The following is a 19,297-nucleotide window of genomic DNA, read 5'->3' on the forward strand; positions in this document are numbered from 1 at the left end:
GCCTGGCACAATCTCTCCAGGGCCGAATTGATCAACAACGTTCTCATCATATACTCCTTCCTATCATATCCTGGCAGAATTGCAGATACTTTCACATTCAACCCTAACTCGTGACTTTTTTTTTCAACATTGACCTGCTTGTTGAGTAAATCTGCAGATCTCTTACTCTTAATGTCATTAGTTCCAATGTTTACAACAATATCACCTTTTATGCCCTTAAAAGATGACATCTACTCTACAATGTCATCACCTTTTGCCCCGATAGTCATATCCCAGTCCTGTTCCACCTAACCTTCTTGCATAGTATATTCCCCATCTTCTCCCTGACAATAGAGTCACTAACAATAACTATTTCCTGTGGGACCAGTGCATTCTGCCTTGGAGATTGCCTCTGTGTTGCCTGATGCACAGGATTGAGCTCTGCCATTGAGCTGGGCAGCTGAGAGCTTGATGGGCCCCCTCATATTAATTTCTTCAAGGGCATTTATCCTACACCTCAAGCTCTCATAGACACACATCAGAATGCTGAGCTGGCACCTAATTTCTTGACACTCTAGGCATCTAGCACACACAAAGACATCCTCCTTGGTTAGATCATGTCCTGTTTTAGAAAGTTCAGCAAATATTTTACATTTCACACATTTTTTGAGAATGTGATGTGTTGGAGAATTGCCCCCTTCGTTTCTCCACCGAGTCACAGCACTCTCGCTAGTCTGTGATCTTTGCTTCGCAGCTCTAGTCTGGGTCATGATTTCCGTTTAAATACAGTTTAATTAACAATAGAATTTAATAAGATTAATAAATATTTTTGATTAATTAATAATAATACACTAAGCTAACAGATTCCTAATACAGTGCTTCGTATTACATTATCTAGTTTTATGTTATACCTTATGCTATCAGATCGAGATATATACAATGCACTATTTCTTATCGATTACAATATGGCGGCTAGTTCAACAATATTGGCGTCAACACAGGGAGTCCTAACTTTCAAAAATCTCTAGTTAAATTCTCAAAATAAGCTAACGAACGCTACTAAACCTATTTAATATCTTTGTAAAACACAATGTAGTATGTTAATTAGCAAAGAATACGGTAAAAGTATCAAAATACTTATCCCTTTACAGCAGGCAAAAATCCACCAACTGTTCTCTTCCACAACCAGAGCACCCTACATTTATTTATTATTTATATTGCATGATTTTGCATTGCACGAGGGTTTCTAGGAATATGTCGTGTTATACGAGGATTGGCTGTATTATCCTATAGGCATTATAGGAAATATAATATATCAGTGGGGGGGGGGGGGGGGAATCAGATATGCCTCTGAGCCTTTAACTAATGAAGCTATATGTGGAAAATAGAGACTCACACTCTGCTGTGATTCTCTCAAGCTGATTTATCCTATTTCTTTCAATTTCTTCATCTGGTAATGAAGAATTTGGGAGTAAAGGGTAAAGAAACAGGGGCCAAAAAAAGTGCATGAAAATCAATTTTTTTTATTCTCTCCCTCTCTCAAGAAACAGTACATGAAACAACAACAACAACCTAAAGATGTCCAAATGTTTCTAAATTACCAAAATATAAAAATGCAGGCAGTTGTTTTTTCGATAATTCATTCAAACAAACTATTCATATTAGATATCTGTTGTGTTGTCTTAATGTTTTGGTTAAAATGTCACACCAAATCCCATCTGCAACCATTTTCCTAAATTAGAGCCAATAAACAGAGGGCACTGACACTCTTTAAAAATTACAGGCTCCGAAAAAGCGATAAGTGTTTGCCTTTTTGTTATACCTAATTGTTATTTTATATTGTACTTTTTACGTATTCTTTTAGTTATAGTTACACTGGTTATTTTTATTTTTAATTTAGATAAAGAGTTTTTGTAGATTATTACTTAATATACGTTATTTCGTTCGAATCTTGCAGCCATTGTTTTTGTATAGAGTAGTAGGGAATTCAAATTTTAATTGTGGTAACTAGGTAGCTCTAACGTATAATTATATAGCATAATATCCATCACTGCATTTAGGATTCTATTAGATAGCGTAGTATTGATAATTAATTAATTAAATTTATTGATCTTATTAATTTAAAATATCATGCCCCAGACTAGAGCAGCAAAGCAACGGGCACAAAGTGGCAGGAGTGCTGTAATTCGAGGGAGAACTGAGGGGGGCGATTCTCCAACGCATCACGGCCTAAAAAAAATGTGCAACTTGTGAAATGTTTGCCGAACTCTGTGGAACAGAACATGATCTAGCCAAGGAGGATGTCTTTGTGTGTGCCAGATGCAGACAGTGTCTAGAAATTAGGCATCAAATCAGAATTCTACTGAGCGTCTATGAGAGTTGAGGTGTAGGATAGATGCCCTCGAAGAATTTAATATGAGGGGCCCATCAAACTCTCAGCTGCCCAACTCAACGTCAGAGCTCACTCCTGGGCATCAGGCAACACAGTGGCAATCTCCAAGGCAGAATGTGCTGGTCCCAAAGGAACTAGTTATTGTTGGTGACGCTATTGTCAGGGAAACGGGGAATATATTGTGTAAAAAGGATAGATGGAACAGGACCAGGGTATGTCTGCCAGGGGCAAAGGTTGATGACGTTGTAAAGCATATATCATCTTTTAAGGGCACAAAAGGTGATATTGTTGTACATATTGACACCAATGACATTAAGAGTAGGAGATCTGCAGATTTACTTAACAAGTACAGGTCAATGTTGCAAAAAAGTCGTGAGCAGGGTTAAATTTGAAAGTGTCTGCAATTCTGCCCAGACAAGATAGGAAGGAGTATTTGATGAGAGCCTTGGCAATCAATTTGGCCCTGGAGGGAAGGTGCAAGGCTCAAGGGGTAGAATTTTTTTCAGCGTGGTCTGTGCTTATTAACAGGAGAGACTGCTTCTACAGGAATGGGATACACTTAAATAGAAAGGGTGCAAGAATATTTGCTGATGCTATCGAGGCAGTGTTAGGTGGGTTGGAAAACTGCTAGTTTCGGGGGATTCACAGACTAAAAGTAGCTGAAGGCAGAGGTGAAGGTGATTCTTGCACAGCTTCTATTAGAATAAGTAGCAATCTAGAGCGAGGGGTGCTGGGGGTTTCAGGGTTGTTTTTGTTTTTGGTTTTTTTTTTTTTTTTGGAGCATTAGCTACTAAGACCTTGACCTTTCCACATCCTCTATATTTGGTGGTGCTGAGCTCGAACCCCGGTCTAATCAAGAAGCGTGTGTTACGCACTGCTGCTCCTTCCCACCTGGCTACGGAGGCGCCTTGGGGGGGGGGGTTCAGGGACTGATGGCAGTCATCGTGAAACAGGTGGGTACATGGGATGTGTCAGGGTAACTAGGAGCATGTATACCAATGCTAGAAGTATAGTAAATAAATCTGATGAATTTGAAGTGTTGGTCAAGACATCAAAGGCGGATATTGTTGGGATATCAGAGACATGGTGTCACACTGATATTAGGAATGCAGAATTGGAATTTGGGGAGTACAATGTGTACAGAAAGGATAGACAGGATAGGAAGGGAGGAGGTGCCATGCTGTTAATTAAGAAAAACATAAAATCAAAAGAAGTGCATCCAGTTGATATAGATGAACAGTTAGATAGTATGAATCAGAGCTGTAATACTCAATATGTTCTACGTTGATAATAATATTAGTAAATTAATAAGAGGAGTTTACCTCAATATAGTACGTGGAACACTTCCGTATGATACCCTCCAGAAATTAAAACGGAAAAAACGAAAAAATCGACAACTTACCGGTCCATTAAAGTAAAAAATAAATAATTAAAGTAAAATATAAATAATTAAATAATCAATTTAACACAATTCAAAATCAATTCAAAACAATTAAAATTAAAATTAACGCAATTAAAAGAATAACGAAAATATTCAAAACGATCTTCCTTCCTGAAGCTGACAATGCTTTTCGACCGACTGTCGTGATCACAGGAATGAAAATCACCGAATCAGGCTAAACCTGCAACTTAAATAGTGATTATGTGTCTTCGCGCATGCGCGTAAAGGTCCACGCATCGGAGATCAAATATGGCCGCCGAACATTAACAGAATTCTCGTGTAATTTAATTTCAATGGTTTCTGCAATTAATAGTCGCGTATAATTACGTTGAACGTTAAGTATTTTGGCCTCGTTAAATAAAAAAGTATGTTTTTCGTTAATGGCATGAAAGGCTAATTCTGACGCTGCTGAACGAGAAGCACGAACTGAGGCTTCGTGTTGATTTACACGAATATTAAGAGAAAACCGCGTCGAACCCTGATAAGACGAGTCGCAATCACCGCAAGAAATGTTGTATACTAGATCATTAATTTGTGTTGCGAACGCGGAAAGAACCGAGCGAACAGAGGGCAGATAAAGGAGACACAGTGGTAATACTAGATAAACATGATTATATTAATAAGTTAGATTCAGTTGTGTCTGATACCTCCACTTATCGTGAAGTGGACCCGACACTGTTTACCAATTTGGTAAATCAATACAATAAAACGTTAACCACATATCGTAAAAACGACTACATTACTATGGTTCAGTTGAAGGAATTGAAGTCCAGAACATACAATATTCCTGCACTTTTTGGTCAGGTAAAATTACACAAGCCTGGATTTCCGATTCGACCTATTGTTTCCTACAGGAACTCGGCATTTTCAGCCTTAGCCACATATGTATATAACATTATAAAACCTTTTAGACAGGTTATACAATTTGGGATTAAGAATTACGATACATTATTTAATAATCTTAAAGACTGTAGACTCGGCGACAATGACAATTTATTCTCATTAGATGTTACCTCATTATATACGAATGTAAACGTTGAATACACATTAGATATTATTTGGGATATGTTAAATAAAAACTCGACACCGATTAATTATACGAAGCTGCCTATTAAGGAAATTTTTCACTTAATTAAACTATTAGTTGAGGCTAACTACATCACCTTTCGAGACAAGGTGTACAAACAAATTTTTGGATTACCAATGGGTTTGAGCCTGAGTGGCTTAATGTCAGAGATCTATCTCTCAACGATTGAGCAGATACATTTGACACCTTTTCGTCCCCGTATCACATACTATGGGAGGTATTTAGACGATGTTCTAGTTATTACCGATAGTAGTACTATCCAAGACATTTTACATTCGTTTAATAATATTCATTCTAGACTCAAATTTACATTGGAAAGGGAAGATACGGATACAAAATCATTAAACTTTCTAAATTTCACGCTTACCCGGGACTCGAACAAAATACAATTTAGCATCTATCGAAAACCCACAAACACCGGTATGCTTCTACATTATAATAGCTACCACCCGTTCACCTACAAAAGATCGATTATCTTTAATCAATTTCTAAATGCCTATAAATATTCAACGACGGATTCTGCTTTGGACTCAGAAATACAAATATTAACTAGCAGATTCTTGAACAGGGGTTATCCCATTAACACAATAAATCGAATTAGGGTACAAGCTAAGGATAGGATACAAAATACTGCACCAATCAACAATAGTAATATCAAAAAATACTTTATTTCTGTCCCATACGTTGAACAGTGGCACAAACAGCTTAACAGATTCTTTAAAGATACCGAATTTAAAATTATAGCTAGGCCTATACGGAAGTTACACACTATACTGAACAATCGCTCAGTTCTTTCCGCGTTCGCAACACAAATTAATGATCTAGTATACAACATTTCTTGCGGTGATTGCGACTCGTCTTATCAGGGTTCGACGCGGTTTTCTCTTAATATTCGTGTAAATCAACACGAAGCCTCAGTTCGTGCTTCTCGTTCAGCAGCGTCAGAATTAGCCTTTCATGCCATTAACGAAAAACATACTTTTTTATTTAACGAGGCCAAAATACTTAACGTTCAACGAAATTATAAGCGACTATTAATTGCAGAAACCATTGAAATTAAATTACACGAGAATTCTGTTAATGTTCGGCGGCCATATTTGATCTCCGATGCGTGGACCTTTACGCGCATGCGCGAAGACACATAATCACTATTTAAGTTGCAGGTTTAGCCTGATTCGGTGATTTTCATTCCTGTGATCACGACAGTCGGTCGAAAAGCATTGTCAGCTTCAGGAAGGAAGATCGTTTTGAATATTTTCGTTATTCTTTTAATTGCGTTAATTTTAATTTTAATTGTTTTGAATTGATTTTGAATTGTTTTGAATTGATTTTGAATTGTGTTAAATTGATTATTTAATTATTTATATTTTACTTTAATTATTTATTTTTTACTTTAATGGACCGGTAAGTTGTCGATTTTTTCGTTTTTTCCGTTTTAATTTCTGGAGGGTATCATACGGAAGTGTTCCACGTACTATATTGAGGTAAACTCCTCTTATTAATTTACTAATATTATTATCAACGTAGAACATATTGAGTATTACAGCTCTGATTCATACTATCTAACTGTTCATCTATATCAACTGGATGCACTTCTTTTGATTTTATGTTTTTCTTAATTAACAGCATGGCACCTCCTCCCTTCCTATCCTGTCTATCCTTTCTGTACACATTGTACTCCCCAAATTCCAATTCTGCATTCCTAATATCAGTGTGACACCATGTCTCTGATATCCCAACAATATCCGCCTTTGATGTCTTGACCAACACTTCAAATTCATCAGATTTATTTACTATACTTCTAGCATTGGTATACATGCTCCTAGTTACCCTGACACATCCCATGTACCCACCTGTTTCACGATGACTGCCATCAGTCCCTGAACCCCCCCCCCCCCCCAAAGAATAGTATTATACCGACCAGTTCCCAAACTAGATGGGTAAACTTTAGAACTACATCACATAGAATGTCGAATTCTGTTTAAAATTTGGCAGGGTTGTTAAACAGTAATGGCAGTGTGCTACTGCAACAGGATCTAGATAATTTGGGCAGATGGGCTAAGAAGTGGCAACTGAAGTTTAACCTTGACAAATGCAAAGTACTGCATATGGGCATATGGGTAGAAGTAACCCCAGAGAAATGTACCAACTGTGTGGTACTACACTTAAGGTGGTAGAAAATGAAAAAGACCTGGGAGTAATTGTGCAGATAGATATGAAGTTTTCTGAGCAATGCAGACAGGCTGCCAGGGCAGGTCATGGGGTTTTGTCAATGATATATAGGAATTTTGCTAGCAGGGAAAAGGAGGTGATTGTCCCTCTGTATAAGGCAATAGTCAGGCCATGCCTTCAGTACTGCGTACAGGTATGGAGGCCTCATTTTAGGAAGGATGTAGATTTGCTTGAGTGTGTACAGAGAAGGGCAACAAGATTGGTGGGGGGAATGAAGGGATCCTCTTACCAAGAGAGGCTTAAGTTCTGCAAATTGCAGTGGCTGGAGACTAGGCACCTGTGTGGTGATCTGATTGAGGTGTATAAGGCCTTGAATGGGTTGAGCACGCTGAATTCTGATTGAATCAGAATGAATAAATCAAAATGAATTCTGATGGGATCCTTCCACTTGTTCAGATTATGAACCTAAGGGGGCATAAATTCAAATAATGAAAAGACAGATGTAGAATAGATGTGCTGAAATTTGCCTTTAGCCAGAGGGTGGTTAATTGCTGGAACAAACTTCCATCTGTCATTGTGGAAGTTGATAGGGTAAATAAATTTAAGGAGGAACTGAACAGACATTTGGAGGGAATGGTGTGATTTTTTTTTTTTGGCTGATGCTGCATAAGCTCATAACACTTGCTTTCTTGCATCACATGCCACCACCACTACTACTACTACTACTAGCTTCTTATATATGCAATAAAAAAATGGTACTCAATATTGTGATATATATAAAACAGCATATCAATTTACAAAAAACTACAGCCAAGCTGAATGATAAAGAAAAGAAGTAATATTTACGTAATTTCTTTTCCTTACCTTAAAAACTTCATTTTAACAACACCTCTAGTTTTCCTCAGAAGGTCAATTACTTCAGTAGCTGGCTTTCCAAGGACAGACTGATTATTTACCTATACAGAAATTACCAGAAATGTTTTAATTTGTATTAGTTTAACAGAAAAGTCATGCCCTGATAGAGTTATCAATGAAATAAATTATAGAATTACTAATCAGATTGTAAAATACTAATACTCACTTCAATTAATCTGTCATCTCTCATAATTCGCCCATCTTTGTCTGCTAAACTCCCCCCATATACAGCTCTGACTACAGGTGCACAAGGTAGGAGAGAGTTTTCTGTCTTCCCCTCATCATCATCATTATCACAGAGACTGAAGCCTAGCCTGCCATGCCATCCTCTGTCAAGATCTACTAATAAAGTTGTAACCTGCAAGTAAAATGTATGCTAAATTAAAATAAAATAATGTTAATGTAACCATTTTGATGTTTTTATTATCACTGATACATGTAATGATACAAAAAAAAAAAAAAAAAAAAAAAAAATGCATATGAAATATTTTTGTGAGAAAAATCAATTTACCTCATAAAAACCTAAAATTAATTAATATGTGGTAATTACATGTCATTTTTCTTTTACATATGATAATTTCTATGATGTTATTTATAGTATTAGCAATGGCCATGTGGTACAAGGAACCTAGATAGACTTCATGCTGCATCAGCCAAAAAAAAAAAAAAAAAAAAAAAAAGCGCCACGTAGGTAACTTATTCCAGTAATTAAAACTCACTGGCTAAAATAAAACTTCCTGCAATCTAGTCTAAATATCTTCTCCGAGAGCTTGAATTTATGGCCCTTGGTTCTAGAATAATTTATAACCGTGAAAATTTCACCCTCATTCATTTTAGTTTTGCCTCTCAGAGCCTTAAAAATCTCAATCACGTCTCCTCTAATGTGCCTAGGTTCCATACTCTGCAACCCACATATTCACAGTCTTTCTGCATATAGACATTCTTCTGCTGATTTCAACAGGCGAGTTACCTGTCTTTGGACCCTTTCAAGAAGCATAATGTCTTTCTTTAAGTGCGATCTCCGTGCTTGAACACAGTATTCCAAATATGGTGTAACAATAGCCTTATATAATGGGATTATGATGTCTTTATCTCTACTAGCAAATATTCGATAAATCATCAATAGGACACCACGGTCTTTCATTGCAACCTGTTTGCAATGCTCGGAGAACTTCATGTCTGACCATATTGTAACTCCCAAGTCCCTTTCCTCCACTGCTGGCTTTAGTTTAGCTCCACCAAGTGTATAAGTTATTTTGGAGTTACTGTTCCCCAGGTGTAATACCTTACACTTTTCTGGATTAAAGCATAACTGACATTTTTCTGACCATCCCTGAAGTCTATCTAGGTTACTCTGAAGAAGCTATGCTTGGTGGTGATCATTAACTACTCTAGCAATCTTTACATCATTTGCAAATTTTGACATCACGCTCTCTATCCTTTCATCGATGTCATATATGAAAATCAAAAACAGTGGTCCTAATACTGATCCTTGGGGAACCCCACTTCTTACATCAACCCAATCTGAGGAATAACCATTTATCACAACCCTCTGCCTCGCCTTTATATATATATATATATATATAAAGTGAGAATAAAAAAGTATAAGAGAGATAAATAATTACAAAATTGACAAAAGAAGGATGTTGCCACGCAGCTTACAAAACTACCACAGGGGGCTCACATCTAGTGAGCATGGGCTTTGCACACCCAAGATCCTGAGCTAGATGTCATCATTCTTTTCTTTCTTGGTGATTCCCTTCTACTTCTCTCTCTCTCTCTCTCAGGGAAATTCAGAATTTTTTTTTTGTTTTTGGTTGGTGCAGCATAAGCCGAGGCTTATGCTGCACCAAAAATGGCTTAATAATAATAACTGGCCTCTCATCAGGTGTCAACGGCTAGGGCTGCAAACAAAATAGCAACATGTCTTCGTTTCTGATGTACACCACAAGCCAAAGGGTAAAAAGAGCAGGCACATAAATAAAAATGCAAATAAAGTTTTGTGAAAAAATAAATTTCTTTTACAAGATTTAAAGCGGGCTTTTTGAAAATGGCTTGTGAACTTTACAGTGCCACACTGAAGACAAGAAATTAAAAACTGGAATTGACAACAGAAATTTATATAAACATATAACTTATTATATCTAATCCAAGTAAAGGTAAGGAGATTTGAAAACATAGTAAAAATTCTTGATAAAAATAACTTACAACTTACATTGTAGAGACACGTGAAGAAAAGGTGGCAACATAACTGTATGCAGGACAAAACAAAACCAAAACTGAATAACGTGCCAATGAGACACAAATATAAAGTTATACAACAGCATCACCCAGTGATAAAAATTTTGTAAAAACTAGAAATAAGTAGAAACTAAAAAAAAAAAAAAATGCATACACCACATAGAGACATCATACTACTATATAATAATATGATCATGTTATTTACTTAAAAAAAAAACCAGTTAAGATAAAAATATGTATGTTACTAACAAAGTGTAGAATCCAGTAGCATAGAATGCCTGGAAAAGTATGAAATAAACTTTTCTTTATCATCCTATGATACCATTACTAAGTGAATCACAGCTCCAACTTTTATACCAAGATATGCTGAAGGGGGGGGGGGGAATACTGTTCCCTATATCTCACTGTTTAAATGAACATATACCTGTTATAAGTACTAAATACAGTATAATATATTTAAGAAAAAAAAAAAAAAAAACTCTTTATAACATGAAACCTTTAAGAATTTTACATTTGCTCTACATTTATTAAATGCATATCCCACTACTACGTTCCTAACACAGAATTTTTTGATGATAAAAATAAAACCTTTTTCTTTTTATCTTTTTATATATTAGTTTTGTGCATCACTTACTGTCTTTTGTATGAAAATATTACCGTATTGGCCTGGCCACAATATTAAATTCGGTATCTTAAAAATTCTGTTAAGCTGTTTGTGCCACTGTTCAAGACATGGGGAGGATACGGATACAAAGTCATTAAATTTCCTAAATTTCATGCTTCCTCGGGACTCGAATAAAATCCAATTTAACATCTATCGAAAACCTACAAACACTGGTATGCTTCTGCATTATAACAGCTATCACCCATTCTCCTACAAGAGATCTATTATCTTTAATCAATTTCTAAATGCCTATAAATATTCAGCGGCGGAATCTGATTCCAGCAGATTCTTAAACAGGGTTATCCCCTTGCTACAATAAACTGAATTAGGGTACAAGTCACGGATAGAATAAAATATACTATGCCAACCAACAATCGCAATATTAAAAACTACTTTATTTCTGTCCCATATTATTGAACAGTAGCACAAACAGCTTGACAAATTTTTTAAAGATACCAAATTTAATATTGTGGCCAGGCCAATACGGAAACTACACACTATACTGAAAAATTGCTCAGTCCTTTCCTCGTTCGCAACACAAATAAATGACCTGGTATACAACATTAGGACTTCTGAATTTTCGTGTAAATCAACACGGGGCCTCAGTTCATGCTTCTCATTCAGCAGCGTCAGAATTAGCCTTTCATGCCATCAACGAAAAACATACTTTTTATTTAATGAGGCCAAAATATTTAGTGTCCAACATAATTATACCAGACTATTAATTGCAGAAACTGTCGAAATTAAATCACATGAGAATTCTGTTAATGTTCACCTGCCATTTCTAATCTCCAATTCGTGGGCTTTTACACGCATGCGCGAAGACAAATAATCTCTATTTAAGTGTCATGCTCTCCCCTATTCAGTAATTTTCGTTCCTGTGATCACGACATACGGTCGAAAAGCATCAGTTTCAGGAAGGAAAATCTTTTTTTTTTCAATTTTTTTCGTTAAATTTCTTTTAATTAATTTAATTTTTAATTGCGTTAGATTGATTTCTAATTGTGTTCAATTGAGTTTTAATTATTTTTTATTTTTTACTGTAATGTAAGATTTGCGATTTTTTCGTTTTAATTGCTGGAGGGTATCATATGGAAGTGTTCTATGTATTATATTGAGGTAAACTTCTCTTATTATTTTACAAAAATTATGCATTACGCAGACTCGTGTCTTTTGAGGTTATGACAGAAACGATAAAGGTTTTACTTCAAGTACATTTCAAATAATACATCTGTTTTTGTATGAACTGCCTTAAAATTTGTCAAAAATGTGCTGTCATCTCTTTATGGAACCCTTCACAACTGCTGTTAGAGGCACTCTCCCTGTTCGCTACTGAGAAGACTGTGTGTGCATGCCACTACTTAACAAGCTAGTGTTGCATGAAGAGTTTTTACAGCCACATGTCACTAATGATCATTTTGAAGCAAGTATCATGTTGGACATACAGATTGAACAGCAAAGTTATGGAGTACATGATCTGATGGTGGTGTCATCTAATTGTATACTTGTGGTACACTTCTCAGACACCTTCTGGGCATAAGAGAGCTTGCTGTTATTTACTTGAACACATTTTCCTGGTGTCTTGATAGGAAATGTTCAGTTTTGATTTTTGTTTTTGAATTTCTCTCTCTTCCTTCTGCCACTAACATACTCAAGAGTATGTGGGGGTGCTTCCCTTTGCAGTTTTTATGGATTAAGTAGGCTGCCTTAATGGGACTTGGAGACTGTGAAGTGTTGAAGGTAAGGATGGGATTTCCATCCTTACACACTGATATTTGCTTGACAGCTGTTACAGCTTGATCTTAAGTTCATAACACCTCTCTTCCTCAGAGACATGAAACATATCCCACTCTGATCTCACACCATGTAATGAGATTGGGATCTTATAGGGGTTGTTACGAAGATGAGTATCCCACTTTTTGTTATGGCTTTCAGCACAACATGAGGCTTCAACAAAAATATCTCCAGATCATGATCTTTTAATAAATTTTGAGGACCTTTCTAATCCTTTCTGGATATGAAAGAGTGATATTTTCTGGATTGCTTGCCCTCCAGTGGCAAGGAGGTTGGATATCTTCTATTCTAGATCTTTTCTAGCAAGCATCAGTACTGCTTGACTAATTAAGTAAGACCTTGTTGGAGTCCCTCAGAAGAATTTAAATTACTCATGCAAGTTAAACAGGGGTTTTGTATGCCCTGAGTATCTTGCCCACCAGAGTCCTACAAGGGGCCACCCACTTTCAGACTAGTAGCTACTGCATATGTGAATGAGATTGCTTGAATGTCATTACCCATATTTTCATTTGACCCTAACAGTAAAAACCTGCTGACTGATCTTATTTGAGCCAGTCTAGGAACTCCCATCTATCCGATGCAGAGACCAGAGTGGATTAGGGCTGGGCCTCTCAGCCACAAAGACCCCCTTCCCCTCTAAGTTTCTACAGGTTGTGGTTCATGGCTGTATATGTCAGAGTCCAATGATTAATCCCTTAAAACAAAGGTAATGACATCGGATCCCAGTGAAGCCCCTGAGAAGCCCCATCACCATGTACAGGGGTTCATATTGAGGGGATAGTTCCTGTGAATTTTGACTGATCGTGATGACAGCAACAATATATGGAATTATGCCTACTGTAAAATTCTGAAGCAAGCTAGCAGATCTTCTCCTTTGGACCCATGGACTATGTGGATCAAGGAAAGTGGAGAGTGCATCTGTGTTGACTCTGCTGGTTTTATATGAAGTAGTAGTAGTGGAAGCATGTGATGCAAGAAAGCAAGCATATTATGTAGCATCATCAAAAAAAAAAAAAAAACAATTTCACACATCCATTCCCTCTAAAAGTTTGTTCAGTTCCTCTTTGAATTTATTTAATCTATCAACTTCCACAACGATAGGTGGAAGTTTTTTCTGGCAATTAACCACCCACTGGCTAAAGGCAAATTTCTGCACATCTATTCTACAATTGTCTTTCCTCGATGTAACAACTTAAAGATTGATAAACTTGTTTATCAACAGAACCTATAGGAATGGGCTGATGAATATTATGAGTGTTACTGAGAATTTAATTCAAGATTCTTATATGTAATCTGTGGCCATTTTTATGATTATTTTTAAACCCTTCTAGCTTAGCTGTGTCATGATGTGTGTGTGTGTGTGTGTGTGTGTGTGTGTGTGTGTGTGTGTGTGTGTGTGTTATTTGGTTTTTAGGAGCATTAGCAACTAAGGCCATATTTCTCCGGGATATGCGGTGGTCATTCCCTGACCTTTCCGCATCCTCCGTATTTGGTGGTGACGGGCTCGAACCCCAGTCTAATCAAGAAGCGTGTGCTACGCATTGCTGCTCCTTCTCACCTGGCTACGGAGGCGCCTGTGTGTGTGTGTGTGTGTGTGTGTGTGTGTGTGTGTGTGTGTGTGTGTGTGTGTGTGTGTGTGTGAGAGAGAGAGAGAGAGAGAGAGAGAGAGAGAGAGAGAGAGAGAGAGAGAGAGAGAGAGAGAGAGAGAATGCATAGTATTTTTGTGGTAAGTACAGCCAAAGAATAGTATTATACCGACCAGTTCCCAAACTAGATGGGTAAACTTTAGAACTACATCACATAGAATGTCGAATTCTGTTTAAAATTTGGCAGGGTTGTTAAACAGTAATGGCAGTGTGCTACTGCAACAGGATCTAGATAATTTGGGCAGATGGGCTAAGAAGTGGCAACTGAAGTTTAACCTTGACAAATGCAAAGTACTGCATATGGGCATATGGGTAGAAGTAACCCCAGAGAAATGTACCAACTGTGTGGTACTACACTTAAGGTGGTAGAAAATGAAAAAGACCTGGGAGTAATTGTGCAGGTAGATATGAAGTTTTCTGAGCAATGCAGACAGGCTGCCAGGGCAGGTCATGGGGTTTTGTCAATGATATATAGGAATTTTGCTAGCAGGGAAAAGGAGGTGATTGTCCCTCTGTATAAGGCAATAGTCAGGCCATGCCTTCAGTACTGCGTACAGGTATGGAGGCCTCATTTTAGGAAGGATGTAGATTTGCTTGAGTGTGTACAGAGAAGGGCAACAAGATTGGTGAGGGGAATGAAGGGATCCTCTTACCAAGAGAGGCTTAAGTTCTGCAAATTGCAGTGGCTGGAGACTAGGCATCTGCGTGGTGATCTGATTGAGGTGTATAAGGCCTTGAATGGGTTGAGCACGCTGAATTCTGATGGGATCCTTCCACTTGTTCAGATCACGAACCTAAGGGGGCATAAATTCAAATTAAGAAAAGACAGATGTAGAATAGATGTGCGGAAATTTGTCTTTAGCCAGCGGGTGGTTAATTGCTGGAACAAACTTCCATCTGTCATTGTGGAAGTTGATAGGTTAAATAAATTTAAGGAGGAACTGGACAGGCATTTGGAGGGAATGGTGTGATTTTTTTTTTTTTTTTGGCTGATGCTGCATAAGCTTATACACTTGCTTTCTTGCATCACATGCCGACTTAAAGATCAAATTGAGATGGCATCACAACATCATTCAATTAGAAACATTTTAACATCTAATACGTTCACTGCCACTTATATTTGTGAGGGTGCTTTCTGTGTGGCTTGGGATGCTGGAACAAATAGGCACTGCTTTTTAGTGAATGGAAAGGATCATCACTACAAGTAACAACAGTATCTGTTGTCTGTAGTGTTCTAACATCAACAGATGCACTTTAATGAGATTCAAAATCCATATCATTTGAATAAAATTCTACTTCAGTATCAGATGACATACTATAAAGAGCCGATTCAATGTTATCAGTTTCAACACTGTCCATCCCTGTTCCTTTTCAGTCCCAGGCTATGGATCCATTATAACAACCCTATAGGGTAAAATTTTTATAGGAAAAAGTGTTTCTTATAAAATTTTATTAGTACACACACACACACACACACACACACACACACACACACACACACACACACACACACACACACACACACACACACACACACACACTAAGGACGATACTCACAAACTAAAGAATTAAAATTTAGCTAGCATAATTCTCCAAAAAATTTTACCTTTTCTTCTTGTGGAAAATACTTAACTAGATAAAATAACTTCAAAAAGTGTGAAATTGTGCACCAAGTAAACAGTTTTTATAGTGCTCTCTAGTGTGATTGATGCTAAGCAAAATCCCAGCCATAATGTAAATAGCCCAAGGTTCAATCAGTGTGCTACAATCAAACAGTTGTTCATTTAATGTGCCTTTCCTTATACAGTGCCATTTACTGATTGCAACTGAATGGTGCAAAGTTGTGTCAAGGCACAAAAATTGGGATTCATTTTGTCACAAGTCTGCATTCCAGCAGTGAACGTGTTAAATGGTATGATCCTTTTGCCACAAATGGTCTGTAGACTTTTTTTTGCAATTTTACTCATAATGTTGTTGCTCACACTGTTCCTGACATTCACAGAATTTAATTAACCAGTTTGGCTGAATTCATTTGGCATAAGCCAGGCTTAAATGTTTTATATCCCATTTTATTATCATACAAAAAGATTGCTATAATGTTTACAGAAGCAGTGTGACATTTTAGCTGTTCAAAAAATAGAATATTTTTGGAACTGCTAAAGATATTCTATTTGTTTATATGCCCATTAATATATCACAAAAATATATTGTTTGTATTCCCATTCATTATATCACATTGTTCTGATGAAAATTTCTTATGAAGATAGACAGACTGATTTCAGTGAAATTTCTTATGAAGAGAGACAGACAAATAAACAACTAAAACCCTAAGCTCATTTCAAAAAAAATATATTGGTAAGCACAAGTGGGTTTTGCTGAGATTCTCGCTGATGGCACACATCATTTTTTGCATATTTTTATAAAAGGACCTTAGGGTTTCAGTTGGTTTATCTATCTTTTTTGTAAAATCGACTGTCATCAACTACAACACCAAGTCTCTAGTCAGACTTCTTTTAAAAAGTCTCTATAACAGTTATAACTGAAATTTATAATAGAACCTGTATATATACAATGTCATTATTTAAAAGACAATACTTACATATGGCTGAAAAGGAGTAGTAGCCAAACACCCATCTGGAGTTTCATCATTACTTCTACATATGGAATCTTGATCACCTACTTTTAAAACAACACTAGTGTCTGATAACTTGCTGGAATCTTGAGTCTCTGAATTATCACATGTATTTGAATTATGGCAAAGTAGAGTTGTTCCTCTCCATTTTAGCAAGACTTTACTATCTTTTTCTGAGTTCTGATGCTCTAAATTTCCACCTTTTGATGATTTATTACTTAGATTATTTGTAGGAACGATAACACTTGACTGACGAATTAAGGAATTATCATCATCTGTTCCAAGATTAGCTAATCTCTGTTTCCTGTCTGATGTATTTAGCATATCTAGTGACTTTGGTCGCTGGTTTCTTTGAAGACCCGGGCAACTAGTGGGGAATTCTTCTTCTGATGTTGGATTTTCTAAACTACTGCTATTTAATACTGCTTCTTGTCCACTTGTGGAAGATGTAATACTGTCTTCACTTCCAGCAGAACTACTTGAAACATCTGTTTTGCTTTTCTTTTTCTTCCTGTAATCTCGCTTCCTTTCAGATAAGCTATTGTTCTTATTTTTTACTCTATCACTAAGCAATTGAATAGCCTCTCTCCTCAGAGGTTTGGTTAAAGGTGGTTCATCTTCTATTGATGCTGGAGAAAGAGGAGGATTGCATCGAAACAGTTTCAGAAGCACAGTTTCTGGAGCATTTCTTAAGAAATTTATGGCTTCACTGTGGCTCATGGAGGACATATCAGTTCCATTAACCTAGTTAATTTTATAAAAAGAATAAGAAACATCAAAAATTTAAAAATTCTAGGTCCACATAATTCAACAAAATCAGTAAAAAAAGTCAAGAACAGTTTACAATAATCATTGCCTATTATGATATTCTGTGATCGAATGTCATGCATGCACACACAACAATCAGTGATTGATCAATATTATTATAAAACTTTTCTAAAAAAAAAAAAAAAAAAATTAAACTATTAGATACAAAAAGCATTTAAAAAACTAAAAACTTTAATTTCAAAAATTACAGTATTTCAACGTACAAAGTGAGATAGGGACTAACATTGTATCTTGAAATTTCAGCATTAACGTGAGTTACGACTTGTTCCGTATTCATTGATTCAAACAGACAATGAACATGTTTAACAATCTGTTGAATCATCTCGTTATCTGAAGCCAATTAGTATGAATCAGTGCAAGTTGAATCTTTTATGCGTTTCATCACATTTTAAAATGAGTGTATTTTACTAAGCAGTGAACCTCCAAATTTAGTTTCAGATTAAGGAAAAGTGCAACAAAAATTCATGAAATCTTAAAAACAGCTTTCAAAAAGAAACGGCTTTTTAATTTGTTTGAAAATTTTTCAGTGGCTTGCAAAGTTTAAAGCAGGTCACTTGTTTTTTTTTTTTTTTTTTTTTGGTAGTTGTTGGCGCATCGGCTTCTGTGTCCATAATGCACCTCCCAAGGTTTTTGTAGTACTTTGATCCAAGCCCAAGGCAGGATTCGAACCTGCGACCTTTGGGTTGCCAGGCAGGCACTTTACCCACCCGGCTAGCCCGGTTGGCTCAGGTCACTTGTAGATGATCCTCACTCAAGCTGCCCTTCAACTTCAAAAATCAACGATTCAATCATTCATGTTCTAATCAGGAGTGATCAATGTTTAACATTTGTGAAGTTGCCAGTGAAACTGGTACTTCTTATGTCAATTAATTTTAACACACAATTTGGAAATGCAACATATTTCAGCCAAGTTTGTGTCTTACATCCTTGTTGTTGATCATAGAGAGCAGCAAGTTCTCGCTTTGGCAGGATCTTCTTCAATGCACTGTTGCTGATCCACAAATTGATCATCAAATTGATGATGATTCATAAGTGTATGGATAAGACCTGGAAACAAAGGCCATGTGCTCCCAGTGGAAAATTCTCTTCTTAAAGGCTTCTTTAAAAAGCAAGGTAATCTTTATCAAATGTGAAGATCATGCTTATATATTTTTTTTTTTTCACAGTTCATTATAAATTTAACCCTCAAATATTGAAACAAAAAACAGTTCTATGGTGACTGCCGAGTCTGTCTGAAGAAAGCAGCAGCAGGAGAAGTGGGCTTTAGGGAATTGGTATTTCCATTGTAACAATGCCTCTCCACACTTGGCACTTTCCATTCAAAAATTTCTTGTAAAGCACTCCATCATTGTGGTCCCCATTCCAGATACGGCTCCTTATTGCAACAACCAAAGAAATTATCCAGATTGCAATACAGAAATTATTATCAATACCACAAAAAAAAAGAAAAAAAAAAGCTTATCAGGAATGCTTCCAGCAGTTACAGAAACACTGGAGTCAGTATAC

At 36.5% G+C, this 19,297-nt stretch overlaps 1 protein-coding gene across 3 annotated transcripts in view; it reads right to left on the reverse strand.

Annotated features, from left to right (window-relative positions):
• The window catches only part of LOC150083765 (tyrosine-protein phosphatase non-receptor type 13-like), a 478,105-nt gene that overhangs the window by 15,795 nt on the left and 443,013 nt on the right, over positions 1-19,297 (reverse strand). For all 3 annotated transcript variants that reach the window (XM_090378206.1, XM_090378207.1, XM_090378208.1), the window contains 3 exons: positions 16,931-17,707; positions 8,153-8,344; positions 7,936-8,027 (listed from right to left, as the gene is read on the reverse strand). In XM_090378206.1, the coding sequence (XP_090234332.1) occupies positions 7,936-8,027; positions 8,153-8,344; positions 16,931-17,707 (1,061 nt within the window). The remainder of the gene's footprint in view (positions 1-7,935; positions 8,028-8,152; positions 8,345-16,930; positions 17,708-19,297) is intronic.

The sequence above is a fragment of the Mastigoproctus giganteus genome, chromosome 7 (genome assembly GCF_048544385.1).
Source record: "Mastigoproctus giganteus isolate SK-2022 chromosome 7, ASM4854438v1, whole genome shotgun sequence".
Taxonomy (NCBI): domain Eukaryota; kingdom Metazoa; phylum Arthropoda; class Arachnida; order Uropygi; family Thelyphonidae; genus Mastigoproctus; species Mastigoproctus giganteus.